We start from the raw sequence: 13,530 nt of genomic DNA on the forward strand, positions 1-13,530 counted from the left end.
CAAACGGGCAACAGCTCTAGCACTATTTCCATTCTGGTAGTAGAAACTCACTATTTCAATCCGTTCTCGAAAAAAAAAATCTGTTTAAAATCTGTTTTTCCGTTAACCAGCTGTCGCACCCCTACGAACGACAACCCTCAGAAGTCTAAACTTGTGCGAGCTAAGGATTAACGAGGTCTTACCTTTTACCGTGTGATTCCTAACACGAACCGTATAAACCGTTGCTTCTCAAGAATTCACAAAAACAGTAACACAAATTGTAACTTCACCTGGTAGGTAATCGTTATTGTAGAATGAGACAAATACAAAATGAAGAGAATATCGAATTCAAACTCAACTAGGCAAAATAGAGCCTTTTTGAAATATACTACACAAAAACACCTATAAAACCTAGGTAACAGAATGTTCAGGAGTTCATTCCGGGTGGCTCGTTTTCAGGTCAAATAATGTTTAGCTTCCACACTATGAGTTTCAGACCATAATGTATCCTACATTGTTGAAATCTGTTCATCATGGAACATCTGATACTGAAAACAATTGATCCAATTATAAGGATAGGGAAAATTAGATCGAATGTGAATATCTCAAAATGTGTCCCCCTGTATACAATTGTTGAAGGTGTTTTTTTATTTTTCCTGAAAATCATTGTTCCAAAAGTTACTGAGGGTGGCTCGTTTTCAACTAAAATAATTTGTAGCTCCCGAACCATAAGCTTCAGACCATATGTTTTATACTTTGTTGAAATTTGCTCAACATGGAGCATCTGATAATGCGAAACAATATAGGGTGATCCATTCAAAAAAAATTGGTGACAGGCTCAGGGGGTGCGATAGGAAAAGTAACATCAAATGTGAATATGTCAAAACGTGTCTCCCTGTATACTATGGTTGACGTGTTTTTTAATTTTTTCTGCAAATCATTATATCAAAAGTTATTAAGGCTGGCTCGTTTTGAATAGAATTCACTGTATACAATATCATGAATCCTCACATAAATCTCAAAAATTTTGAAAACCAGTGCGTGCCAAAAAATAAATTCAAAAAAACATGAAACTGAACTCATAATATTCACTGAACCATGTTGAACAATCGTTTCATTTTATAAAATTTAAAATCAGCTGTGGATGGGAAAAAACGCATGAATTTATTTCTCGCAACTGTCAAGTACTTGGGGAAATATAAACATTGGATGTCATTGCGTACTGTCTTCGAAGACATCAGTAAATTTAATTCATTCGTGACATAAAGTGATAATTTCATCAATGAATTGAATGGTTCATTTTCCATGTAAGTGAAATTAATTATACCTCTTTCACATACTATATTGTGTAGCAATCCTGTGAATGACATCTGATTCAATTCCAAACGGATGTTTGGAGTACAAACTGAAAAGAAAACAAAGTTTTTCGTATAATTCAATGTTCATATATAAGTGGTTGGTTTGAAAGTAATTTTCCTTTCGTGTAATTTAATGTTTATATAAAAGTAGTTGTTTTGAGAGAGCTTTTTCTACTAGTTTGTCTCTGGAAGTTACTTAATTGCATGCTCTACACATCTTTGTAGAGAGTTCATTTTCAAATTAATTGCTTTCTTCTTTCTTTCGAAGATTCCTATATTTTTGAATAAAAATAGAGAAGTAGAAGAAAGCCAAAGCCTTTCTCCTCCAAAAATCAATCTCTGCTGAAAATATATCCCTTTCAATTTGTGAAGTACTCATTGATAAACCAATCCGCGTATCTGGTTATTCCATCTTTGCACCAAATAGTGACTATATTATTAAAATAAAACAAAAAATCAACTTTCTTAGAGTTATTAACATTCTAAATAAATGCAGAATCTATTTGATGTGTTGTCATACCCTATTTCAGTTTCAATGTTTAACATTGCATTGAAATATTGGTATTCTATAATTTTTCAGCCAATGAAAATGCAAATCCTGAGAAAAATCGTTCCTACACTACTTTCAAAAGTACTTGTCATCATTTAAATTTCTTACAAATTGGTTTCTTCATATATAAAATTTTATACCTGACCCCACCGTCAAATCAAATTACAATTATGAGTATCATAACAGAAAGGCACGATCTCTCTAATGTTTGCTATCGATTACCATATCTAGAGTAAAACCGTGAATTGTATTGTTTTGATGTTTCTTGGAACTGACAAAGGGGTATTCGTACAGACATTACCGAAGCAAAATTGAACTATATTGAAAACCCAAGACTACATTGCTTGAAATTCACAAGCCTAATTTGGTACAAAGTTGCGTTTTTTTCTGCTCAACAAAATACTTTTTTTTATGACAAAACACAAGCACTACTGGAACTTCCTTAAAGCGCTCTCAGAGCGGTGCCTGTGCGAAAGTAGCGATTCACATTGGATTTGAATCGTTGGAGATTGAATCCGTTAGGAAAAACATTTTCAAGAAGTTTATTCCACATAAAAGCAGTTTTCTAGATGGAAGAGTTTTTGAACAGTGAAGTTTGGGATGTACTGAGTTGAATCTCAAAAAGATGAACAGCCACAGTCCGTCAAGTATTTCTGATATGTACCACTCTTTGTGCAAATAAATGTGACAAGTCACTTGAACACCACCCGTGAAAGTATCTATAGAAAAGAGAAAAATCTCCAACCTTTCTTCAATGTTTCAGGCTATCAAGGTTGCACGTGATGTTCGCGTCTCTAGTCAGGCGGATGGCTCTTTTCTGGATGGAATCCAGCAACTTCAGGATATGTTGGGGGGCAGAGCTCCATATATGAGAACAATACTCCAATGAAGGTCTAATCTGAGCATTACAAAGCACCGAAAGTTGCTGAGGTGTGTATAGTTTTCTGGGTCAGAACAGTGTTCCAAACTTTTGGGAAGAAGCCTTTGCAATTCCAGCGACTTAATTGTACCAAGACATATTGCTGTCCATTTTAACCCCCAATAAACTTATCGAAGCAGAAAGCGAAATTGTCTGACCTGACATTATTATATTCGGTTCGGAGACATTTATCTTCTTGCAGAAAACCGATGTCTGAGTTTTTGTGGCATTGAATTGAAACTGGTCACTTTCACCCCAATTCGAAATCACTTCTAGATCCTCATTAAGATATGCAACCTCCTGCTGCCGGTGAAGATGTGTCTGGAATCCAAATGAAATGACGAGACAAGTGTGATGTCGTCAGCAAAGCAATATATTGGATTCTTGGTTTTTTCCAATGAGTCGTTGATATACAATAAAAAGAAGGTTGGAGGCAATATGGATCCCTGGGGAACACCATCATTGATGGTGAAAGTATTCGAGGGATATCCATCGACGGCCACTTGCAGGAAACGTTCTTTCAGGAAGCTGGAGAGCCATACACAGAAATGATCCTACAAGCCATAGCATCGAAGTCTGGCCAGCAAACCCTCATGCCTCACACGATCAAAGGTCTTAGAAATATCAAGCACAACAGCTCTTGATTCTCCATGTTTCTCGATTGCGTTATTCCAAATAGAAGGTGGCCTGTAGATCTTTGTTTCTGAAAGCCATATTGATGATCGCTCAAGATGTTGAAGCCTTCCAAATGTTTGAGTATATGGTGGTTCACGACTTTATGATTTTTGATATCACTGATAGCAAAGCGACTGGTCTATAGTTATTTCGAAGATTTGTCTTACTCTTTTTGGGAATAGGCTGAACGCGGGCAATCTTCCAACAAGAAGAAAAAACCCGTTTCTTGTAACACAGTAACAGGTTGAAAAGTCTGCAAAATACCGGTGCGAGTTCATTTGCGCACTTTTTAAACACGATGACGGGCACTTCATCACGCCCAGACGCCTTGTTGATATTGAGCTGTTTCAAAATTCGCCTGACGACACTGTCGAAAAGTAATTTCCGGCATTGTGTGTAGAAATAGTGGGTGGTGGACTGTGAAGTGGGACGCAAATTGTTCAGCTAGTAGATTTGTCACCTCACAAACCACAAGAGGGGACTAAATCATCTGTCGGTAACAAATAAGACAGATGGGTATCCGCGGCTAAGCTAAACAGTGGAGACGGGAGTGGGTTAAACAACTTAGCAACTTTCAAATAGATCTTAATGGGCGCCAGGTAAATTTAATCCTCCAGATACCCTAAGTAATTCACAATATCAATAACTTACCAATTAATATTGGAAATAAAAGATAAAAATCCCCAATATGATTTATTCAGTAATCCTAACTTACATGGATTAACCAACAACGCTTCTAAGACAACAATGCAATATTCACACTACTACGCGATGTTCAAATGTCCATACAAGAGCGCGGTGTATCTAACCACGAATTCAATCAGCCATAAATTACGGTAGTAACGACGCTCAAAAAAAACTACAATACGTCGAGTAAAACTACCACGAAAATTGAGTAGGTGAAATCGTAAATACTAGTATCGGATGGTAAGACAAACTCGTTTGCGTCGCGTGAGCTCAGGCGTAGGCGCATCGGTGTCAATCAGCAATCGTGAAAGGAAGAATATACCTCAATTTCCGTTTCACAAATATCTATGTCAATCAGGTATCAATAACAAACTCTTAATCAATAAACGATAAACAAACACTATATCAACAGGTATCAATAAACATAAGGGCAACAATTATTCAAATATCTCAGTATATCACAAATATTCAATTAAATCAATTATAACTTGCGTGCTCCTTTTGGGCCACCCGGTATATGGTGTTAGGCTACCCTGTAGTATGGCGGAAGTGGATCACCCTGTAGTACTGCTGAGATGGATCACCCTGTAGTACGGCGGAGATGGATCACCCTGTAGCACCACCAAGATAGATCACCCTGTAGGGCACGACAAGCTGGACCAGTAATGGATCATCAAATAAGACCCAAGAAGAAAAAAAAAGGAAAACAGGAACCCTTAACGAAGACAAAAAAAAGCAGGAAGAAAAGCAGGAAGAAAAACAGGAAGAAAAAGCAGGAAGAAAAACAGGGAGAAAAACAGGAAGAAAAGAAAAGCAGGAAGAAAAACAGGAAGAAAAACAGGAAGAAAAACAGGAAGAAAAAAAGCAGGAAGAAAAACAGGAAGAAAAACCCCTGGCCAGGGTAAGAATTTTACCATTAAATGTGTTTTAAATGATTTTAGTAATTTCTGGTTCCATCGTTATATCTCAACTGAATATTAGTATTGAAGAGAGGTTTCAACACTCATTCAATTTTCTTGATTTTTACGGATCATATGGTTATACAGGGCACCCAAAAATATACTCTTGTTATCTTGCTACTTTGCTTGATGAAAATATACCAGGGGTATTGATTAGTCAAATAGTCCTATTGAATGGGGGTTGAATCTCACCTTGTTTCATCTGATTCTGATTGAGAATTTTCTTCCGTAGGGTTTTTCTCCCTGTTTTTCTTCCTGCTTTTTCTTCCTGTTTTTCTTCCTGCTTTTCTTCCTGCTTTTTTTTGTCTTCGTTAAGGGTTCCTGTTTTCCTTTTTTTTTCTTCTTGGGTCTTATTTGATGATCCATTACTGGTCCAGCTTGTCGTGCCCTACAGGGTGATCTATCTTGGTGGTGCTACAGGGTGATCCATCTCCGCCGTACTACAGGGTGATCCATCTCAGCAGTGCTACAGGGTGATCCATCTCCGCCATACTACAGGGTAGCCTAACACCATATACCGGGTGGCCCAAAAGGAGCACGCAAGTTATAATTGATTTATTTGAAAATTTGTGCAATACTGAGATATTTAAATAATTGTTGCCCTTATGTTTATTGATACCTGTTGATATAGTGTTTGTTTATCGTTTATTGATTAAGAGTTTGTTATTGATGCCTGATTGACATAGATATTTGTGAAACGGAAATTGAGGTATATTCTTCCTTTCACGATTGCTGATTGACACCGATGCGCCTACGCCTGAGCTCACGCGACGCAAACGAGTTTGTCTTACCATCCGATACTAGTATTTACGATTTCACCTACTCAATTTTCGTGGTAGTTTTACTCGACGTATTGTAGTTTTTTTTTTTGAGCGTCGTTACTACCGTAATTTATGGCTGATTGAATTCGTGGTTAGATACACCGCGCTCTTGTATGGACATTTGAACATCGCGTAGTAGTGTGAATATTGCATTGTTGTCTTAGGAGCGTTGTTGGTTAATCCATGTAAGTTAGGATTACTGAATAAATCATATTGGGGATTTTTATCTTTTATTTCCAATATTAATTGGTAAGTTATTGATATTGTGAGTTACTTAGGGTATCTGGAGGAGTAAATTTACCTGGCGCCCATTAAGATCTATTTGAAATTTGCTAAGTTGTTTAACCCACTCCCGTCTCCACTGTTTAGCTTAGCCGCGGATACCCATCTGTCTTATTTGTTACCGACAGATGATTTAGTCCCCTCTTGTGGTTTGTGAGGTGACATTTTGGCGCCCAACGTGGGGCCGCGTTAAAACAACGTTTCATAGTTTTTTTTTATAAATTTGGAAAAATTTTTTTTGATAAATTTGGAAAAAATTTTTGATCATTTTTTTTAATATTTTTTTTTGTGTCTCATTGGAATTGTTATCATGTCCCGCAAAATGCTAGTGAACCGTTTGAGTCAAGATGAGCACGTGTATGAGGTTAGAGTTAGAGAAATTGCTACAGGAACTGTTCAAGAGATGCGGCATTCTCTGACGATGGCAATCAAATTAGACGAGAAGGGCACTTAAGTAAAAGCTTGTTTTTAAAGTTTTTATCATTATTTTATTGAACTATAGTATTGATGTTTTTATATATACATGAAAACGTGAATTTGTGATTGTTGACATGTCCTTGTTAAGTGTAACTGAAATATTGACGTTTTTGATAATGTATGTAATCTTTGTGCATTCTATTGATACCACTACGGAACATTGATATTGAAAAAAAAAAGGGGTATCCCCGTGGACATATGAATTAAGAGATGAAGACGGTAATTATAAGGGGATATGGAATGCGAAAGACCTAAAGTCAGCTAGCGCTGATGAAAATTTACGCTAGTAAATTTTCTTGAGGCAAGGGGGGAATTGTAACGGTCCAAATTTACTTGTAAATATTGTAGATATTGTTCGTTTATTTACTATGGAATCGACAGAATTGTCATTTATTGATGACGAACTTTTCGTCACAGCTAGGGACACATCTGGTTTGTCAGTGTGCCCGACCTACATTTTCAAAGAAGTTGTTACGTTTCAATTTAGCACTAGATCAAACTGCTCTTATGTGACCTTTCAAAACCACTACCTTACCTTTTAAGATCTTTATTCAGAGGATATTAACAATGTAATTCAGTTACAAGTTCATTTTATTCATTTAACATCATAGTAATGGGAATCTTCCGTTCCATAGAAAACCATACCTGAAATGTATAAGAATAAATGTATGCTCCCTGACTAACTGCTTTGACCAGTACTTACGCATTCTCCTATTGCCAATCGACGTTGGAGATCCGAAATTCCTCGCTAGGTTGAAATAGTTGTTATTGTTTGTTTCTCAGTTTTCTTCACCTATCATTTTTTTTTCAGCCGTTGTCTGCCGTATTCCCTATACCTTTCCGAGAATATTTCTTGCATAGATTGTTATTCATCACTTCCAGAAGGTTTACTGACATATTAGAGCCATATCGCCTGAAAAACAATATTAGTTACCTCTGGGTTTCTGAATACTGTTTGATATTTTCGGTAAATATTCTGCATAATATGAATGCTCTAATATTTGTACTGAAAGGGAAGGTTATGGCGACTTACCTTATATGTTTCTATTCCATCGCATGAATAAGGATTGGTAAATAGTTGAAAATAGGTTGGAACAATATATTTTGTAAATATTCGTAAACAAGGTTAAGAGACAGCTGTTGGTTGACATCTGCCGAACTTTCGTAGTGTCGTTCCGTCGACTTACACCGAACTAGTTCTACAGTTGTTCACGGGTGAGGGATTGATCGGTTACTCAAGTTGTCAAGGGTTGTTTTAGGGTTGCATTGCTTTGAGAAGGAGTTTTGATGGGTCATGGACTTGTTGATGATGTATCAAGTGGCTGTGGAGGAATTGTTAGATTTATGATGTTGTGCACAGCGCCCCTTGGTGCTTGTAGTGTAGATTGGATGCACTGTGGCAACAACTGGTTAGCTGTCAGATGTGGCATTCTCTTAGTATTTGGAAGTTAGCCTTCGGTGAGCTTGGTTCGGAGTTCAAAGGGTATCATCAGACTGATTGTAGGATATATTTGGTTGTATTTGTGCCATCCTTCACGGGGATTATTTCTACAAGTCAGGATTGTATAGTGGAAGACTGATTGGTCATTTTGGTGTGGATATTTGCAGTCGGAAACTTAAGCTCTTTTGAGGATTTGTGGTGGATACCGAACTCGTGCCAGGTGGAAGGATTTCCGAAATTAGGTATGTCTGAATCACTGTCGCATCTCTCATGTGATCTTAGCTATGATATCACTTCTTCAATTCTACAACCTTCGTTTCTCGTCTCTAGATTCATAAGAAACAGAAGGCCCTCAGTCACTCATCAAGTCCCAGCAGGACTTCCGTGCAGAACACCGCACACGAAGAATCGTATAGAAAACCCCTTGGCCAGGGTAAGAATTTTACCATTAAATGTGTTTTAAATGATTTTAGTAATTTCTGGTTCCATCGTTATATCTCAACTGAATATTAGTATTGAAGAGAGGTTTCAACACTCATTCAATTTTCTTGATTTTTACGGATCATATGGTTATACAGGGCACCCAAAAATATACTCTTGTTATCTTGCTACTTTGCTTGATGAAAATATACCAGGGGTATTGATTAGTCAAATAGTCCTATTGAATGGGGGTTGAATCTCACCTTGTTTCATCTGATTCTGATTGAGAATTTTCTTCCGTAGGGTTTTTCTCCCTGTTTTTCTTCCTGCTTTTTCTTCCTGTTTTTCTTCCTGCTTTTCTTCCTGCTTTTTTTTGTCTTCGTTAAGGGTTCCTGTTTTCCTTTTTTTTTCTTCTTGGGTCTTATTTGATGATCCATTACTGGTCCAGCTTGTCGTGCCCTACAGGGTGATCTATCTTGGTGGTGCTACAGGGTGATCCATCTCCGCCGTACTACAGGGTGATCCATCTCAGCAGTGCTACAGGGTGATCCATCTCCGCCATACTACAGGGTAGCCTAACACCATATACCGGGTGGCCCAAAAGGAGCACGCAAGTTATAATTGATTTATTTGAAAATTTGTGCAATACTGAGATATTTAAATAATTGTTGCCCTTATGTTTATTGATACCTGTTGATATAGTGTTTGTTTATCGTTTATTGATTAAGAGTTTGTTATTGATGCCTGATTGACATAGATATTTGTGAAACGGAAATTGAGGTATATTCTTCCTTTCACGATTGCTGATTGACACCGATGCGCCTACGCCTGAGCTCACGCGACGCAAACGAGTTTGTCTTACCATCCGATACTAGTATTTACGATTTCACCTACTCAATTTTCGTGGTAGTTTTACTCGACGTATTGTAGTTTTTTTTTTTGAGCGTCGTTACTACCGTAATTTATGGCTGATTGAATTCGTGGTTAGATACACCGCGCTCTTGTATGGACATTTGAACATCGCGTAGTAGTGTGAATATTGCATTGTTGTCTTAGGAGCGTTGTTGGTTAATCCATGTAAGTTAGGATTACTGAATAAATCATATTGGGGATTTTTATCTTTTATTTCCAATATTAATTGGTAAGTTATTGATATTGTGAGTTACTTAGGGTATCTGGAGGAGTAAATTTACCTGGCGCCCATTAAGATCTATTTGAAATTTGCTAAGTTGTTTAACCCACTCCCGTCTCCACTGTTTAGCTTAGCCGCGGATACCCATCTGTCTTATTTGTTACCGACAGATGATTTAGTCCCCTCTTGTGGTTTGTGAGGTGACATTTTGGATCACCAAATAAGATCCAGAAAGAAAATAGGGGAAAAAAAAGACAGGAAAAGAAAAAGGAAACAGGAACGAAGACAAAAAAAAAAACAGGAAAAGAAAAGCAGGAAAAAAAAAACCCTACGTTGGGCGCCAAAATGTCACCTCACAAACCACAAGAGGGGACTAAATCATCTGTCGGTAACAAATAAGACAGATGGGTATCCGCGGCTAAGCTAAACAGTGGAGACGGGAGTGGGTTAAACAACTTAGCAAATTTCAAATAGATCTTAATGGGCGCCAGGTAAATTTACTCCTCCAGATACCCTAAGTAACTCACAATATCAATAACTTACCAATTAATATTGGAAATAAAAGATAAAAATCCCCAATATGATTTATTCAGTAATCCTAACTTACATGGATTAACCAACAACGCTCCTAAGACAACAATGCAATATTCACACTACTACGCGATGTTCAAATGTCCATACAAGAGCGCGGTGTATCTAACCACGAATTCAATCAGCCATAAATTACGGTAGTAACGACGCTCAAAAAAAAAAACTACAATACGTCGAGTAAAACTACCACGAAAATTGAGTAGGTGAAATCGTAAATACTAGTATCGGATGGTAAGACAAACTCGTTTGCGTCGCGTGAGCTCAGGCGTAGGCGCATCGGTGTCAATCAGCAATCGTGAAAGGAAGAATATACCTCAATTTCCGTTTCACAAATATCTATGTCAATCAGGTATCAATAACAAACTCTTAATCAATAAACGATAAACAAACACTATATCAACAGGTATCAATAAACATAAGGGCAACAATTATTCAAATATCTCAGTATATCACAAATATTCAATTAAATCAATTATAACTTGCGTGCTCCTTTTGGGCCACCCGGTATATGGTGTTAGGCTACCCTGTAGTATGGCGGAGATGGATCACCCTGTAGCACCGGAGATGGATCACCCTGTAGTACGGCGGAGATGGATCACCCTGTAGCACCACCAAGATAGATCACCCTGTAGGGCACGACAAGCTGGACCAGTAATGGATCATCAAATAAGACCCAAGAAGAAAAAAAAAGGAAAACAGGAACCCTTAACGAAGACAAAAAAAAGCAGGAAGAAAAGCAGGAAGAAAAACAGGAAGAAAAAGCAGGAAGAAAAACAGGGAGAAAAACCCTACGGAAGAAAATTCTCAATCAGAATCAGATGAAACAAGGTGAGATTCAACCCCCATTCAATAGGACTATTTGACTAATCAATACCCCTGGTATATTTTCATCAAGCAAAGTAGCAAGATAACAAGAGTATATTTTTGGGTGCCCTGTATAACCATATGATCCGTAAAAATCAAGAAAATTGAATGAGTGTTGAAACCTCTCTTCAATACTAATATTCAGTTGAGATATAACGATGGAACCAGAAATTACTAAAATCATTTAAAACACATTTAATGGTAAAATTCTTACCCTGGCCAAGGGGTTTTCTATACGATTCTTCGTGTGCGGTGTTCTGCACGGAAGTCCTGCTGGGACTTGATGAGTGACTGAGGGCCTTCTGTTTCTTATGAATCTAGAGACGAGAAACGAAGGTTGTAGAATTGAAGAAGTGATATCATAGCTAAGATCACATGAGAGATGCGACAGTGATTCAGACATACCTAATTTCGGAAATCCTTCCACCTGGCACGAGTTCGGTATCCACCACAAATCCTCAAAAGAGCTTAAGTTTCCGACTGCAAATATCCACACCAAAATGACCAATCAGTCTTCCACTATACAATCCTGACTTGTAGAAATAATCCCCGTGAAGGATGGCACAAATACAACCAAATATATCCTACAATCAGTCTGATGATACCCTTTGAACTCCGAACCAAGCTCACCGAAGGCTAACTTCCAAATACTAAGAGAATGCCACATCTGACAGCTAACCAGTTGTTGCCACAGTGCATCCAATCTACACTACAAGCACCAAGGGGGCGCTGTGCACAACATCATAAATCTAACAATTCCTCCACAGCCACTTGATACATCATCAACAAGTCCATGACCCATCAAAACTCCTTCTCAAAGCAATGCAACCCTAAAACAACCCTTGACAACTTGAGTAACCGATCAATCCCTCACCCGTGAACAACTGTAGAACTAGTTCGGTGTAAGTCGACGGAACGACACTACGAAAGTTCGGCAGATGTCAACCAACAGCTGTCTCTTAACCTTGTTTACGAATATTTACAAAATATATTGTTCCAACCTATTTTCAACTATTTACCAATCCTTATTCATGCGATGGAATAGAAACATATAAGGTAAGTCGCCATAACCTTCCCTTTCAGTACAAATATTAGAGCATTCATATTATGCAGAATATTTACCGAAAATATCAAACAGTATTCAGAAACCCAGAGGTAACTAATATTGTTTTTCAGGCGATATGGCTCTAATATGTCAGTAAACCTTCTGGAAGTGATGAATAACAATCTATGCAAGAAATATTCTCGGAAAGGTATAGGGAATACGGCAGACAACGGCTGAAAAAAAAATGATAGGTGAAGAAAACTGAGAAACAAACAATAACAACTATTTCAACCTAGCGAGGAATTTCGGATCTCCAACGTCGATTGGCAATAGGAGAATGCGTAAGTACTGGTCAAAGCAGTTAGTCAGGGAGCATACATTTATTCTTATACATTTCAGGTATGGTTTTCTATGGAACGGAAGATTCCCATTACTATGATGTTAAATGAATAAAATGAACTTGTAACTGAATTACATTGTTAATATCCTCTGAATAAAGATCTTAAAAGGTAAGGTAGTGGTTTTGAAAGGTCACATAAGAGCAGTTTGATCTAGTGCTAAATTGAAACGTAACAACTTCTTTGAAAATGTAGGTCGGGCACACTGACAAACCAGATGTGTCCCTAGCTGTGACGAAAAGTTCGTCATCAATAAATGACAATTCTGTCGATTCCATAGTAAATAAACGAACAATATCTACAATATTTACAAGTAAATTTGGACCGTTACAGATTTGCTTTTTCTATGGCTGTTGTTGCAATTGAACCATCCGCTTGTGTCAGTGGTGGAATTGTGGATTTCATAAAGTTCTGATTAACAGCTACCGGCCATAAGGATCTACACCCGTTGGGATTCTCTGATTGTGAAGTTTTTCCTTTCATTTATCCTGAGTTTGCAGCTGTTGCGAGCATTAACAAACCTGATTCGGTTTTCGGCACTGGGATTTTTGCGTCACTGCCGGTAGGCGAGATTGTTGGAGGCGACAGCTTTTTCGTAATTTTAATTGAACCAAGGTTTGCCGTTAGAAGGTCATTTCATTGAAAAAGGAATATATGTAACCATGGATGTCAAAATAACTTCCGTCACTTCAGAAGCATAAGATGATGGATCTTTAGAGCTGAAACAAAAATCTAGCCAGGAGACATTTCGGAAATGGTCTTGAAGATCCTCCCATTCAGCTGATCTGTAATGCCAAACTTTGCGCAGATTATATTGTTTCCCAACATCTATCGGTAATTCACTCAACACTGAAATGAGTTTGTGGTCAGAAGATCCCAATGGAGACCTTACGGTGACTGTGTAAATTACTGGATTGGTTGTTAGGTATAGA

At 37.7% G+C, this 13,530-nt stretch overlaps 1 protein-coding gene and 1 long non-coding RNA gene across 4 annotated transcripts; one reads left to right on the forward strand and one right to left on the reverse strand.

Moving 5' to 3' along the window:
* Positions 1 to 3,931: 3,931 nt before the first annotated feature.
* On the forward strand, positions 3,932 to 11,567 carry LOC141486573 (uncharacterized). The gene is made up of 2 exons (XM_074184758.1): positions 3,932 to 5,069; positions 11,380 to 11,567. Exons 1-2 carry the CDS (start codon positions 4,834 to 4,836, stop codon positions 11,444 to 11,446), a joined length of 303 nt encoding a protein of 100 aa, XP_074040859.1. The 5' UTR covers positions 3,932 to 4,833; the 3' UTR covers positions 11,447 to 11,567.
* On the reverse strand, positions 7,243 to 11,696 carry LOC141486577 (uncharacterized). Of its 3 annotated transcripts, none has more exons than XR_012467933.1 (4): positions 11,561 to 11,696; positions 7,741 to 11,472; positions 7,411 to 7,620; positions 7,243 to 7,352 (listed from the first exon to the last, which is right to left on the reverse strand). It is a non-coding gene; the product is annotated as an uncharacterized lncRNA (long non-coding RNA). The 3 variants fall into 3 exon arrangements; XR_012467931.1 differs by lacking the exon at positions 7,243 to 7,352 and having other exon boundaries at positions 7,482 to 7,620; positions 7,741 to 10,891; positions 11,370 to 11,472; XR_012467932.1 differs by lacking the exon at positions 7,243 to 7,352 and having other exon boundaries at positions 7,482 to 7,620; positions 7,741 to 11,079; positions 11,370 to 11,472.
* Positions 11,697 to 13,530: the final 1,834 nt, after the last annotated feature.

Source organism: Leptinotarsa decemlineata, unplaced genomic scaffold (assembly GCF_025532065.1).
Source record: "Leptinotarsa decemlineata unplaced genomic scaffold, Ldec_3_MD MMD2_P_RNA_scaffold_2, whole genome shotgun sequence".
Lineage (NCBI taxonomy): Eukaryota > Metazoa > Arthropoda > Insecta > Coleoptera > Chrysomelidae > Leptinotarsa > Leptinotarsa decemlineata.

Coding starts and splice junctions, on each gene's coding strand:
- LOC141486573 (XM_074184758.1), top strand. CDS start 4,834: ATGGATCATCAAATAAGACCCAAGAAGAAAAAAAAAGGAAAACAGGAA. Junction 5,070..11,379: donor AAGAAAAACCCCTGGCCAGG/GTAAGAATTTTA, acceptor ACCCTGGCCAAG/GGGTTTTCTATACGATTCTT.